A 13,510-nucleotide genomic window follows, 5' to 3' on the forward strand; every position below is an offset into this window, starting at 1 on the left:
CCAATGTTTTTGCTTCTACGAACGGTGCTCTGACAAACATAACTGCACCATCACCTTTGCACAGTTGTCAGATTACACACTAAACCTAGGAGCGAATACACGGGGAGGAAGTTTGTGCTTTTCAAACAATTTAACAATCGAAACCATTTAAACTTTATTAATCTGATTGTTGAAAACTGATCTCATTCTACTAGGTATTTCTACAATTATTCATGACATGGGCCATCTTTTAAGGTGCCCAGAGCAGTGCCTGGCACAGAATGGGTGCTTTATAAGTTTTCACCGAAGGAAAGTGTCACCCTTTGTGTTTTTCTTTTGGGACTCCCTAATCATAACCTTTGTCCGTTCTTCCACAAAAATATTTGGCTTTTCCTTAATCTTTTGCGAGAACACTTTATAGCTCATAAATATTAACCATGTGTTTGTTATTTATGTTGAACTTTGCATTTCACTGCCCTTGTTTTGAACTTTTGTGTTTTCCGGTAAATTTTTAAAAATACTAATTATCTTTTTCTTTTCAATTCCCGTTAGAATTCTATAGAATTTAATGAATATAGTGGGCTCCCTCTGGTGGTCACAAGAAAATCCCTCAATCACGCGGTAAGTACATAGTTAAACCTCAAGACTTTTATTTACAGGACACGGTACGTTTTAGAATTAATAGATTCTGAGTGGCTAGACGACGCCTGAAGAGAAGACTTCTAATTACTTTCTTCCATTCATCAGCAGGTCTACAAAGTGATTGGTAAGGCCGCTGTCCAAAACCACGCTTACCATCATCCCTTCCAAATCCCTCTTTGGGGATTTCCTGTGTCTGTTCAGGCATCATCCCTCCCCTAGACTTGCAGCTTGGGGCACCTCTGTCCCCTCCCACGCCCATCCATCCTGTTTGTGAGTTCTGTCTGCCACATGGCCTGGGGCCTGTGGCAGCTGTCCTCTGCCTTCAAATCTCGCGGCCCTCGTTCAAGTTCTCATGACCTCTCCTCCAGCGAAGTCACTTAGGAAACGGTTACCAACTCTCCTCTTTGTGCCTGGCACTGTTCTAGGGTCAGGGGACAAGGCACGAGACAAGCCAAGACTGTCGCCACTCTGAGCACCCTCTCTATGAGCTTCTCTGCTGGAACCAAATCTGTGATCCAGCCCATCCTCCACTCTGTTTCTAGGGTCCTCTGAAAGCTGACACGTTCACTGCCTCCTTCAGCTGGGTCCCCTGGAATAAACCCACATCTCTCCAGAACCAAGCCCTATCCTTACCTCCCACTGCCACCTTCCAGCCAAACTGAGCTCATGGCCATCCCTGGAGTTCTCCTCTGCTTCTGCTCAGGAGCCAGGTCTCCTGACATGTGTCCCCCATCCCAGCTGGCTAAGGTGTCGACCTTAAGAAGTCTTCAAATGCATACCCGGCCGTCATCCTCCCCCTGCCCAGGTCCTCCTGATCTGAGGTGATCTCTTCCTCTTTTTAGTTTCCATAGGACTTTCTTTCAGACTCTTCCCATTCTCAGTGTATATGGTTCTCACATCTGTGCCATCATCCTCCACCAACTGGATCTGCAATTCCCCTAATAATCTTAGTCAACATCACCCACAGGAGAAGCACAAAATGGGGTAGGGAGAGATGAATGAATGAATGAACAAATATCTATGAATAGTGGAAGAGAAACTGAGGCCATTCTCCAGAGAATTCTAGCCCCACCTCTGAAAATCAGACACACAAATTATCTCCTTCAGCTTTGTACAGCCTGACGTGATGGGATAACTGCCATTAAGCTACTTAATTTTACCATAAACTCAAGTCAACTAGAATCTAACACATAAAAAATATATCATTTAAAAAATTCTACAAGTAAGAAATAATTGAAAGGGGGATAACAATTGCTTGCTTCCAAGTACTAGGAAAACACTATCCCTTCACACTAGCTCTTTCCAAAGCCAACAAGTAGAATAAACAGGCTGAAAACGAGTAGCTTCTACCACTTCCGTTCCCCTCTACAACGTTTCCCACACACCGTCAACGGCTGTTTCAGGATCCGTGTCATTTCCACGCAGTGCTTCATGCTCTCATAGGTAGAGTTTCACTCCTCGGTTCAAAATTCCAAACATTTTCACAGAGCAGTGAAATTCTAACTTTGATTAATCTGTTTATTAATTTCTGGGAAGTGGCCCTATAGTGCAAGCATGGTGCGCATACACAATGTCTCTGGTATATCATACGAGGACACAAAAAGGCAGAACAAGGAAATGAGAAGGATCACCAGTGTAATGGAAAGTTCCTAAGAATTTCCAGGGCAGGTCAAGCCTGGTTAAACGCTGGTGTGAGCTGTGTGGAGGGGCTATGCATGAGGCTATCAGTGGCTGACAGGAGTTCGTGGGCTACACGGTCTCTTTTCCCTTATAGTTTTCTCACTCCCACGCGTGACGTCGCCATAATTTTCTCACCAATGTCCCAGAAGGACATGCCAGTAATGCCTGGCAAGCCTTTGTGCTTTCCCTCCAATGGTCAGCTCCGAATCTCCCCTCTGGCAGCCCTGACTGACACCGGTGAAAACAGAGAAGGCAACAGGCTGCGCGTGGTAGGTGCATAGTGGGTCTGAGTGAGCCAAATCTGGGGAAGCAGAGCCAGCCCTTCGGCTAAACTCTCTGCATGTATTTACTTATTCCATCCTTGCAACGATCCTATGAGGTAGGTACTATCAGAAACCTCATTTCACAGCTGAAAAACTGAGGTGGGTGCACGGAGGATAAATTGCTTGTTCAAGGTCAGGCAGGCGGTCTGGGTTGATCCCTGGGCCACACTGCCTGATAGGCAAGTTCGAATGAGGGAGAAGATGCATGTGCTTCAAGTGCAGACAAAACTTGAGTTCAACACAGAATCTGTCTACAGCCCCCAGAGGAGAACCATCTGGACATGGCTAATCAATTGTCCCTGAAGCAAGGCTGAAGCGGTTACCTTTCATTTGTGTCTGCCTAGCTATATCGTTCTCTCTTCTTCTGGGAACAGCACCCTAAAATTCCTTTGGGTAACTGCTCTTCCTCATTCTCAGCCCACATGGTTCTGGTTACATTAACCTTCCTAGAATGTTCCCATGACCCAAATCTGGCCAATCAATGCATCCCATGGATAGGCATCTGCCCCAAGCCAAGAAAATCAGGGTCACTTCTGGGAATTTGTTTTTAATTGTGGTAAAATACATACAAAATTATGTATTTTTACCATTTTAACCATTAAACAGTGCACAATTCCATGGCATTTAGTACATTCATATGTAGTTCAACCATCACCACTACCAATTTCCAGAACTTTCTCATCTTTCCAAACAGAAAATCTCTACCCTTTCAGCAATAGCTCCCTGTATTCGTTTGCTGGAGCAGCCATAAAAGAGTACCACAGTACAACAGGAATCTATTTTCTCACAGTTTTGGGGGCTATTAGTCCAAGATCACGGTATTAGCAGTGTGGGTTCCTTCTGAGGCTGTTCTCCTTTGCTCGTCGATGGCCGTCTTCTCCCTGTGTCTTCACGTGTTCCTCCCTCTGTGTATACCTATGTCCTAATCTCTTCTTTTAAGGGTGCCAGTCATATGTGATTAGGGCTCACCCTAACAACTTCATTATAACTCAGTCACCTCTGTAAAGTCCCCTCCTACAGATACAGTCATATCCTGAGGTACTAGGGATTAGGACTTCAACATGTGAATTTCAGAGAAGACATAATTCAGCCCATAACACTTCCCCACTCCCCAATGCTGGGACTTTTGAGAAAAGGGAGTGCTATCTGCTGGGGTTGCTGAGAAGACACAATCGACCCAGGAGCTGTTGGTGGCCACTTTCCTGCCCCAAGATGATACTGTCTGTAAATGGCGCAGAGAAGGGCCGGGTGATGGAGAGGGAGCCCCTGAACCCAACACACCTGAATTCGGCCCTGTCTCTGACCTTTCCATTTCCAGGTACATGAGCTAATAAGTTCTCCGTTTTCACTTCACTAATGTGGGATGGTCAGAACATTAATTAGTGTTCTGACACTTCTAAGTAAAAGAGTCAGTTAATGGAAGGACCTTTGACACCAGAGTGGCCCACATCTCCAGGACGTCCAAGATGGGACCACATGGTGACTGTTCAAGTGGCAGAGTCAAATTCAAATCCAGGACTTTTAGATTCCAAGGTGCCAGCCCTGACCTGTCCTTTCGGATGCTCCAGTGTCATGACTGTTCATAGCACAGTAGACCTGGGGTCTTGCCAGAATCTCTCCCCTAGAGCAAGCTTCAGGGCCACTCCCTGACAAAGCCCTTCCTGTAAGGTTCCAGGATTGCTGCTCTGAAGTAGCCTCTCCCAATAGACTGAGGGCTCCTGTCCTCCAGTCTGTGAGAACACAGGACAAGAAACAACTCAAGTGACTGGTCAGGTCCCCTCACAGGACAGCCTGACAGCCAAACAGGATTCCATCATTTAACCCAAACAAGGCAGCACCCACTCTCCAGTATGCAAACTGAAAAAAGCAACACAGGGACAACGACGTATGATGCTATTTGCATAAAAACAGGAAGGGAGCTACTAGAGGAAATGAACAATCCTCGGTGGCCCTGGGCTTGTCTGAGCTCCGCTCCCGCCTTCTCACGGCCTTATCCCCTGTGTGTCTCTGTGTCTCAAATCTCTCGTACTGTCTCTTATAAGGACACTCATTAGATTTAGGGCCATCCTAAATCCTGGATGATCTCATCTTGACATCCTCAACTTAATTATATCTGCAAAGACCTTATTTCCAATAAGGCCACATTTACAAGTACGGGGAGGTTAGAACTGGGATGTATCTTTTCAGGGGACACAGTTCAACCCACTACACCATTTTATAGACGAGGGATGCAAAGCTCAAAGACCCCTCCTTTGTCCAAGGTCACAGGGCTACTTCAGGGCCCAGCCTTGCCAGTCTTCCCGCCACTGAGTGTGGCGGGAGCAGCAGCCTGCCCCTCCTCATGGAGTGCCAGCTCCACAATGGGCAACACATACAGAAGAGCCGCCCCCTTCTCTGGCCTCGCTTATCTGTCTGTGGCATCCTAGGTTCTGACAAAAGATTACACTGTCTCCCAAGCATGGGAAGGAGCTGGGCCAGGGAGATCTGCGGGTATCTCAAATCAGATAGGGACCCAAGCTATAGAGAGTAGTCTGTGTCCGGACTCCAGGAGTCCGCAGGGCAGATCAGAGCTGGGAGAAAGGGAATGAGTTAAGGCTTCCAGTGTTGGAGAAAAGGCCTCTGTCCCTTTCATGGCAGGGGAGAATGTGCCAACTGACAGGGTTTTGCATCAGTGAAGGGCTCTGGTCCAAAAGGCTCAAGTGAGTCCTCCACCTTGAGTGGGCATGCATGTGCATCGGGGCCTGGCCACACCAACTGCACCTGCCAAGATGGCTTGATGGCAGCCACAAGCCCCTGGGATAGCAGCAGCACAGAGCAGCAGCACAGGCCCCTCTCAGAGAGCACAGGAGGGAGGTCACTGCCTTCTGTCAGTGGGACTAGGGGTTTTGGCCAGTCTTTCAGCCTCCATGGGTCTTCTCTGATACCCTCATAGAGCCTCTCTTTGTGGGTCGTGACCCCTCAAGGGGCGACAGGACACAGGACTGCTTCTGAGTCATGAGCTTTGATCTATACTTTCCCCATGACCTCAAAAAAGCCCACGGACCCCACTCCAATATTGTCATCATTTTTTGATGAAGACCCTTATAGTTAATAAATAGCAGACCAAGGTTTGGACCTGGCTCAGATTTATTCAGGAGTTCTATACCCCCTCACTGCCTATTCCTTCATATCCACCTGTCACCTGTACTGGGGATTTTCAGACTTCCAGTCAGCAACCCACAGCAAGAAACCCAGTTCACATCGTCATCCATCATGCCCACAAAGATAAAAAACTGCAACAAAAACTCCAGCCCAATAGCTTTTATTGGAGTCTATGTGAATTCAAAATTTCAAAATGCTGGATGCAGCCCCCAGAACTGATTTCATCTCTTACAAATACTCTGTGACTTTGTTTAAAAAGTACTTATCCATATAACTCACATGAATTTACACCCATACAACACTCAGAAAAAAAAAGAGGGAAAAAAGAGTTGTTGTTTCCATTTTATACATTTTTCAGATCATCAAAAATTCATTTGTGGATCTGGGGTTTTTTCCCCCACTGAATCGCAATTTCTGACTTCCTGATCAAGTAATGATGCCATTACTTGTCATGTCTTTTTTCCTCCTATTAAAAATCTGGAGGTCCTATTATTAAAAACTAGCTTAAGCTCAACCATCAAACTCTCTCCTGCTGGGCCCCCGGAGACTGAATCTTCACACCTCAAGGTTCACCTTTGCAGACATTCCGGGCATCTCCCAACCTTGAGATGTGAATTATCAGTGAGCTTGGTTTCTCTGGAGCAGCGAAGTAGATTGGAGAGTGCCAGACGACTTGGCTAATGGAAGGAGTGACAGTAAGGACAAGGGCCACTGAGCTCAGCTGCTGTCACCAGTGTTCTCTCATCTTGTCCAGCACCGTGAGGAGTCAACCTTCCGCTCATTCGCCGATTTACACATCATCCTCTGAGAGGTTAATACTAAGCCTGTGCCGGGGCCAAGACTACACACCTAAATTCTCAATCATTGTCCATGCAAAGCTCCCATGAGGACAACCGGAAGACCTGATATGAACCAGGATTTGAGCCACATGACTTAGGAATCAACAAATCCTGGTTCTATCCACAGCTGTCCTGGTCTCCAGCACCAAAACCGAAGAGAGACATGATTATTTGAATAATTCAGACCATGTTTCCTGCTCCCTTCCTCTACCTCCATCAAAAGAATGAAAACAAACAAATGATTTGCCCAGATTATTTATCAACCTCCACTCCCTGCCCTGCCAATGTCTTGGGTCACAACGTTTATATCGTGTGATGGTTCATGCCTGTTTCTCCATCTTTAGGATGGGAAGGATGGTACCTTCCTGGTATCTAAGCCTTTACTAGAAATCATCTCTAGTGGTTTCTCAGCTCCTGCAGCAATACTGCCATCCTCATCAAACCAAGGCATTTAATCTTGCTGGGATTTTCAACTAGTGACACACCTGCCAGGATGAGCCATACAGTACAACAGACAGTCTGAAACCCAAAGCAGTCCTCTTGAGGACCTCAGAACTGGCCTTGGCAGTTCTGAGCAGACAGAAGAGAGAAGCCAGTCCTAGGGGCGTCAGGAGCCAGCAAAGACGGAATGTCCGCTTACCTGGGGGGCAGACGCACTCGGTCGGCGCTTCGCGAACTGTCCGGAGCTTGACTAGTCCCTCCAACTTCTGAACCAGGAAGAAAAGGGGGTAGGGGGAAAAATAAGGATGAGTTTGAGAGCAGAGAGGAGTAAAAATGGAAAAATGAGCAAAAAACAACGTATTGAAAAAATTGACAGCAGTGGTGGTATTTTCGAGAACATGTTTTTACAAGGTCATTAAATTCTATGGTTTTAGAATGAGAGAAGAAACAAACATAAACACTGAGCAATTTACTTGGGGGTCTCTGAAAAGAAGGTGGCAGGTTTCTGCTTTATTACGGATGTTGGCAAACACAAATCAAGAAAAGCCAAAAGCAGTCAGCTTGAAGATTGGAGGGCAGGGCCCTTGCAGCAGCTTTCTGTACTCAGATCTCCCAATCAGCTCCAGGAAGCACCCCCCACCCCCCCGCCCGCTCCCCTGGCCGCAACCCCTCCCATCCCACGGGGTTCAGATCTGCTCCTCAGGCCCAACCCAGCCTGATGACATTTTCCTTTCTTCTTACCTGTGGGGATCCTTGGCCTAGAAATTTTGGTTCAAAACAATTTACTAAGAATCTGTACACGCCAGCCCTGTGCTAGATTTGGGTGAAGGGAAAAAGCTACTGCGGAAATGGAGTCAGAAGCCACAGCTCCACTATTATGAGAACTCACAGCACAGCCCTGGCCTCGTCCCCGTCTGATCTGACCCTCGGAATAACCTCTGAGGCCCGAATTATTGTCCCTGACTCACTGAGAGGACACAAGGTACAGAAAAAGAAGAAACTAGTCCCAAATCCCATATCTAGGTTTACGGTAGTGAAACGATTGGTCCATAACCCCCAAACTAGCTCAGACTGGAGTCCTAACAAGAATCTATAAATTATTTACCTTTCTCTAGAAAAAAACAAAATTTCCCACAAAGTGAAACAAAGTACATTCCGAATGTGTTAATTTGAGTGAAAAATGCACTATGACCTGCAGAAAAGGCATTTGTTGAAACATAAAACTGTAATTTTTAAAGCGCTGCTTTAAAAGGAGGTGAGAAGGTCACCTCCACCCTGACTGCCAAGCCTGAAATTTTCACAGAACCTGGGACTCCAGCCAAGCCCCCTCTTGTCTCTTTCTGGAAGAGCCCAGGACTCCAAGACAAAACAAGTAACCAGGTTAGCTCCAGCTACCTGCAAAGCACTTCCGAGTTCCACCTCCATCCGGGTTCGGCCGGTCCCCCACATGTTCCAGATGCAACAGAGGCTAATACAGACAACGGATGGAGTTAAGGCCACGTTTGAGGGAACATGCAGATATGCCGCGGTGGAGGGGTGCGCAAGCTGTATCGCGCGGGCAGAGGTGTGGGGTGCCGCCTTTCAGTGCATCGGCTTCTCCATCCTCGCTGCACCTGTCTGGCCTACAAGGCCTTGGCTTCCCCAGAAATCAAAACCTGGCTGGGCCTCTGGAAGCCAAGCTCTCAGCCCTCATGAGGACCCCCACCTGCTACACGCTCCTGCTCTGCTCTGGAGCCACCCACCTGGCCCAAAACAACCCTGCGAGCAGAGCTGCTGGGACTGGGCCCCCGGCCCCCAGAGGCCCCCCCACCTCCAACTCTCCGAAGCTGCTCTGGGGTTCCCACCAGGTGAGTGAGGTCAGCTCCACCCCGGCTGCAGGAGACACCACCCTCAGCAGCAGGCCTTGTGCACAGAGCTCTGGAGCAGCGTGACACGCGGTCCACACTGAACCCAACGCTGCTGAGGCTGCTGCGCATGCGGGCAAGAGAGGGACCTCAGAACTCACTTTACAGATTTCAATTTTTACCTGGAAAAAGAATCCAGTCTTCTAGTTTAAGCTCGTTTGTTCGAGAAGCTCTCATTTGTTTATCATTGCTAGACAGAAGAGAAGTCACACTAATTTTCTTCTATTTTTTTCCACAAAAGCATTTACTGCTAAGAAGCTAGTGGCTTTTAACAACTGTTATCGACTGGACCACTCACCTAAAGGGGGAGGGATCTTTACCAAATATTGATAGGCAACTCGATTATTTTTAAGCTACTCTTATTTAAAATTAAAAGCTGAACAAGAAATTATTGGTGAGAAGGTAAAAAAACCTTACTGTTAATGCCAGTAGCAGTGATCATAAATTACAGGGATTGAGTTTTTGCTCTGTCGTTTATTCTAACTTCTATATGCACTTGTTTTTCTGGATTAGATGGTGAATATGAAAAGTTTTATCTCCTAGCCTGCTACCCTCCCATCTCCAGGCCCCTAACTTTCCGTGGATTTGAAACATCCCTACTCTGAACATAGAGGGAAATGTTTGAATTAGAAATCCAATCCCACAATCTTTATTTCCATGCTTTTTTTTTTTTTTAATTCTAAGAAAATATTCTTTTGTGTCCAGGTTTGTAAGAAAGGATTTAAAAGCCTCAACTTTTTACATTCAATTATCTGGCAGCACCCCTCGCATCTGCAAACAATATGGTCCTGGTTTTACATTTGCAAATAACTCCCACTCAGAAAGTAAACAGAGTATGAGTTTCTGAGAAAAGACTGACTTTGAAAGAGTTTCCTCCAGAAGTACAGAGAAGGAGGATTTAAAGTTTTGGGGGAGGGTGGCAAGCACAGAGGGGAAATTAATTAGGGGAAATCACAGGTTTCAAAAAGGCATTACACGGTCAGATGCTGAATTTATTAATGAGCTGTTGGAGTGCTAGTCTGGAACACTTCACCAGATGTTTGATCACATCCTTGACCAGTTATGTTTTGATGAAATATGGATTAGCATACAAAAAAAGGATGTAATGATTTATTTCTGTAAAATCTACAAATAAAGCTGCAGACATTCCTATCCTTTGACAGAAAATTCCTACTCTAGGGAATATACCCCAAGGAAATAAATCAGCAGAAGCAAAAAATGATATTCATGAAGTTGTGCCTCAAAACAGTGGGAGTGGTTTAGAGAAGGATGGTGAGTCCCCTTGATGAAACTGTCATATCTTCATGAAATATCATTATGAAGACTATGTAGCAACAAGAAAAAATGCTTATGATACAATAATAAAATGTCTACATCTGTGTAAAAATCCAGGCTTTGGGTGGCAGCAACTGGCAAACATCCACTCACTTGGGTGTTGAGATTACAGTGATTTACTTTTTTAAAAGTTCTTTCTGTTTTCTACATAATACTATTTTCTCAGTAAATCAATCAATCAGTCAATCAATCAATCATGGAAGTAGAAGAGCCAAAATGAAGCCAGCCTGAAATCTCCCTAATGAGGATAATTTTTGAATGACAGACAGATGATTTTCTCTCCTTAGGAAGACCCAGTTCCAGAACCAACTCTGCAAATATGCACGCACCACAGACACCAGCAGAAAGGCTTGTGGAGAATAAGACCCTCTCTGCACAGGCACATCCAGATGCTCACGTTCCGTCCCCATAGGGAGGACTCATGCATGCATCCTCACTGCCACCAGCAGCCCGAGAGCGGCACTTCCTGGCCCCTTTTTTAACTTTCTTTTTTCTTATACCCCACCATGGTGATGATGATCATGGTGATGAAGAGAACAGCAGATATAAAGTATTACTATCAAGATTATTCATTATTTATTATGTGCCAGGTACAGTGACAACAGCTGTTGTCTCACCTAGTCCTCCCAAGAACCCCCATGAGGCTGGGACTATTATAATAGCCATTTATAGATAAAATTGAGACTTAGAGAGGGCAATGTAAGTGTCAGGGCTGGAACTGAAGCCTGATATCGACTAACTCCAACCACAATGAAAGACAGCTTTTGCTTACATGCAATTTTCACATCTAGGAGGGGAAAAAAAAGTTACTATCAAAAGCCAAGCCATATAAAACCATAAGGACAGAAATTAGATCAGTGATTGCAAAAGGTTGGGAGAGTACAAGGAATGAAGTAGGAGATTTGAGGAAGTGGAGTAGCAGATACGTGACTCTATGCATTTGTCAAAAACTGTAGGACTGTACATCACCAAGAATAAACTTTAATGGATACAAATTAAAAATAAATCAATCAGGATGTCGGAGAATCCCAGGATGGAATGTAAGCTGAGACAAATGAATCTGACTATATTAAAACTGACTCCAGGCTAAACACAGCTCTGTTCTCATTTAATGGATCTTAAAAACGAGACCCAAAAGTATCAAACTATTTCCAAGTAACTTAACTGTGATACAACAAATATTGATAGAATACAAAACTATCCAGTATCCAGTGAGGTAAAATTCATTATGTCTGACATACAATAGAAGTTAACAGCAGGAAAAAAGTTTCCATAATGAGTAGAAAAATCAGTTAATTGAAACTGACCCACAACTGCCATAGATATTAAAATTAGCACAAAGACTTTAAAAGAATGGTGGTAACTGCAGTGCACATGTTCGAAAAGTTAAGCAGAAACATCAAAGACATTAAACGACCTAAACTGAAACTCTAGAGATGAAAACTATTACGTCTGAGATGAAAGAAAAACAAACAAAAAAATAGAGTAGAGGGGATTAATGGCAGATTAGATACTGCAGAAGAAAAGATTAGTGAACTGAAAGTCAGCAATAGAAGCTACCAAAGTCAACACACAGAGAATTTTTTTTTAATTAAGAAAAAAAGAGAGGAACATCAGTGAACTTGGGATTTCAAGCGGCCTTATATACATGTGATTAGAGTCCCCAAAGTAGAATAAACAGAAAAAATATATATATTTGAAGAAATAATGGCCAAAAATTATTTCAAAACTTGATGAAAACTATAAACCCACAGATCTAAGAATCTCAGTGAAACTTAAGCACAATAAACATGAAGAAAACTACACCAAGGCATATTATGAATTGAATTGCTCAAAATGAGTGATAAAGAGGAAATCTTAAAAGTAGACAGAGAAAAAAGATACATTATTTGGCCAAATGGAACTTTCATGGAATGTAAAATAGTACAATGGCTTTGAACAACAGTTTGGCAACTTCTTACAAAGTTAATCATATGCCTATCAGGTGATCAACCATTCTATTCCAAGGTTTTTATATCCAAGAGAAATGAAAGCATATTCCATATGAAGACTTGTACATGAATGTTCATGTACACTCATGAGCTTTGTTTGTAACAGCCAAAAACTGGAAACAACTCAAATATCCATTAACAGATGAATAGATAAACAGATTGTGGAATATCCACATAATAATACTCGGTAATGAAAAAAATGAACTAATGATATATGCAAAAGTATCAAAGAAAGTCTCAATAATTATATTGAGTGAAGAAAACCAGACTCCTTCCTCCTCCAAAAAGAGAGTGTGGTTCCATTCATACAAAAATCCTACAAAATGGAAACTAACCAATTGTGACAGAAATCAGTAACACCTAGGTGGCAGGTGGGGAGAGATGGGAGAGAATGCAAGGAGGCAGGAAGAAACATTTACGGGTGATGGATGGTTCACTATCTTGATTGTGGAGATGGTTTCACAGGTGTGCACAGGTCAAAACATATCAAATTGTACATTTTAAATATGTGGGGTTCATTGTATTCTAAGTAAACCTTAAAAAACCAAACTGCAAAATGCCCCAGGCCACAGTTCCCACAGGCTTGGCCAGGGGTGTGGAGCTGGTATTCTGGGCTTACAAGGCATCAGTTCACCACACTGAGCTTCGGGTTCCGCCTCCGTGCCAGGTAAACCTCAGTGCAGTCAGGTGAAGACAATTGGTAAGAGCCTCTAGCCCAGCGCATGCATTTGGCAGGAACTCAGAAACATTTCTCTAAAGAATGTGGCTTTAATCAGTGACTCCCACTGGCACACGAAGTGACTCCCCCAAACCACACTGGCAAACATTTCCTTAAGGGTTCCCACTCAGTCCTGAAATACACTAGCGTGTTTTGAAAGGTTCGCTCTGTAAACAGAATTCTTCAGTAATCCTTAATTACTGCAATTCTTCAGTAATCCTTAATTTGTGTTCCCATTCATTATTTTTCAGGCACACTTCACATCCCATCAGAACCTACCTGCCTTCCTAGGTTCCCCACGCTGGTCTGACAGGAAGAAATCCCATGGATGCCTTGGGTGGGGGAGGGGAATGAATGATTCCATCATAGTTTTTGACTCATTGAGGATAGCCCTCAGACTGCTCCTGTAAATGGCCTCCAGGCCTTCTCCATACCATGGCTAGAGTCTTCTCCAGGGGCCTAGCCACCACATCGGGCCTGCTTAAGTCCCCACACCGAGTTCTACCTGCTTCCTGCT

At 44.5% G+C, this 13,510-nt stretch overlaps 1 protein-coding gene across 1 annotated transcript in view; it reads right to left on the reverse strand.

The window, feature by feature from the left end:
* The window catches only part of COL23A1 (collagen type XXIII alpha 1 chain), a 284,627-nt gene that overhangs the window by 259,561 nt on the left and 11,556 nt on the right, over positions 1-13,510 (reverse strand). The window contains 1 exon segment of the mRNA XM_025040611.1: positions 7,245-7,311. Within this exon segment, the coding sequence (XP_024896379.1) occupies positions 7,245-7,311 (67 nt within the window).

This window comes from Pteropus alecto, unplaced genomic scaffold (assembly GCF_000325575.1).
Source record: "Pteropus alecto unplaced genomic scaffold, ASM32557v1 scaffold78, whole genome shotgun sequence".
In the NCBI taxonomy this organism is placed as follows: Eukaryota; Metazoa; Chordata; class Mammalia; order Chiroptera; family Pteropodidae; genus Pteropus; species Pteropus alecto.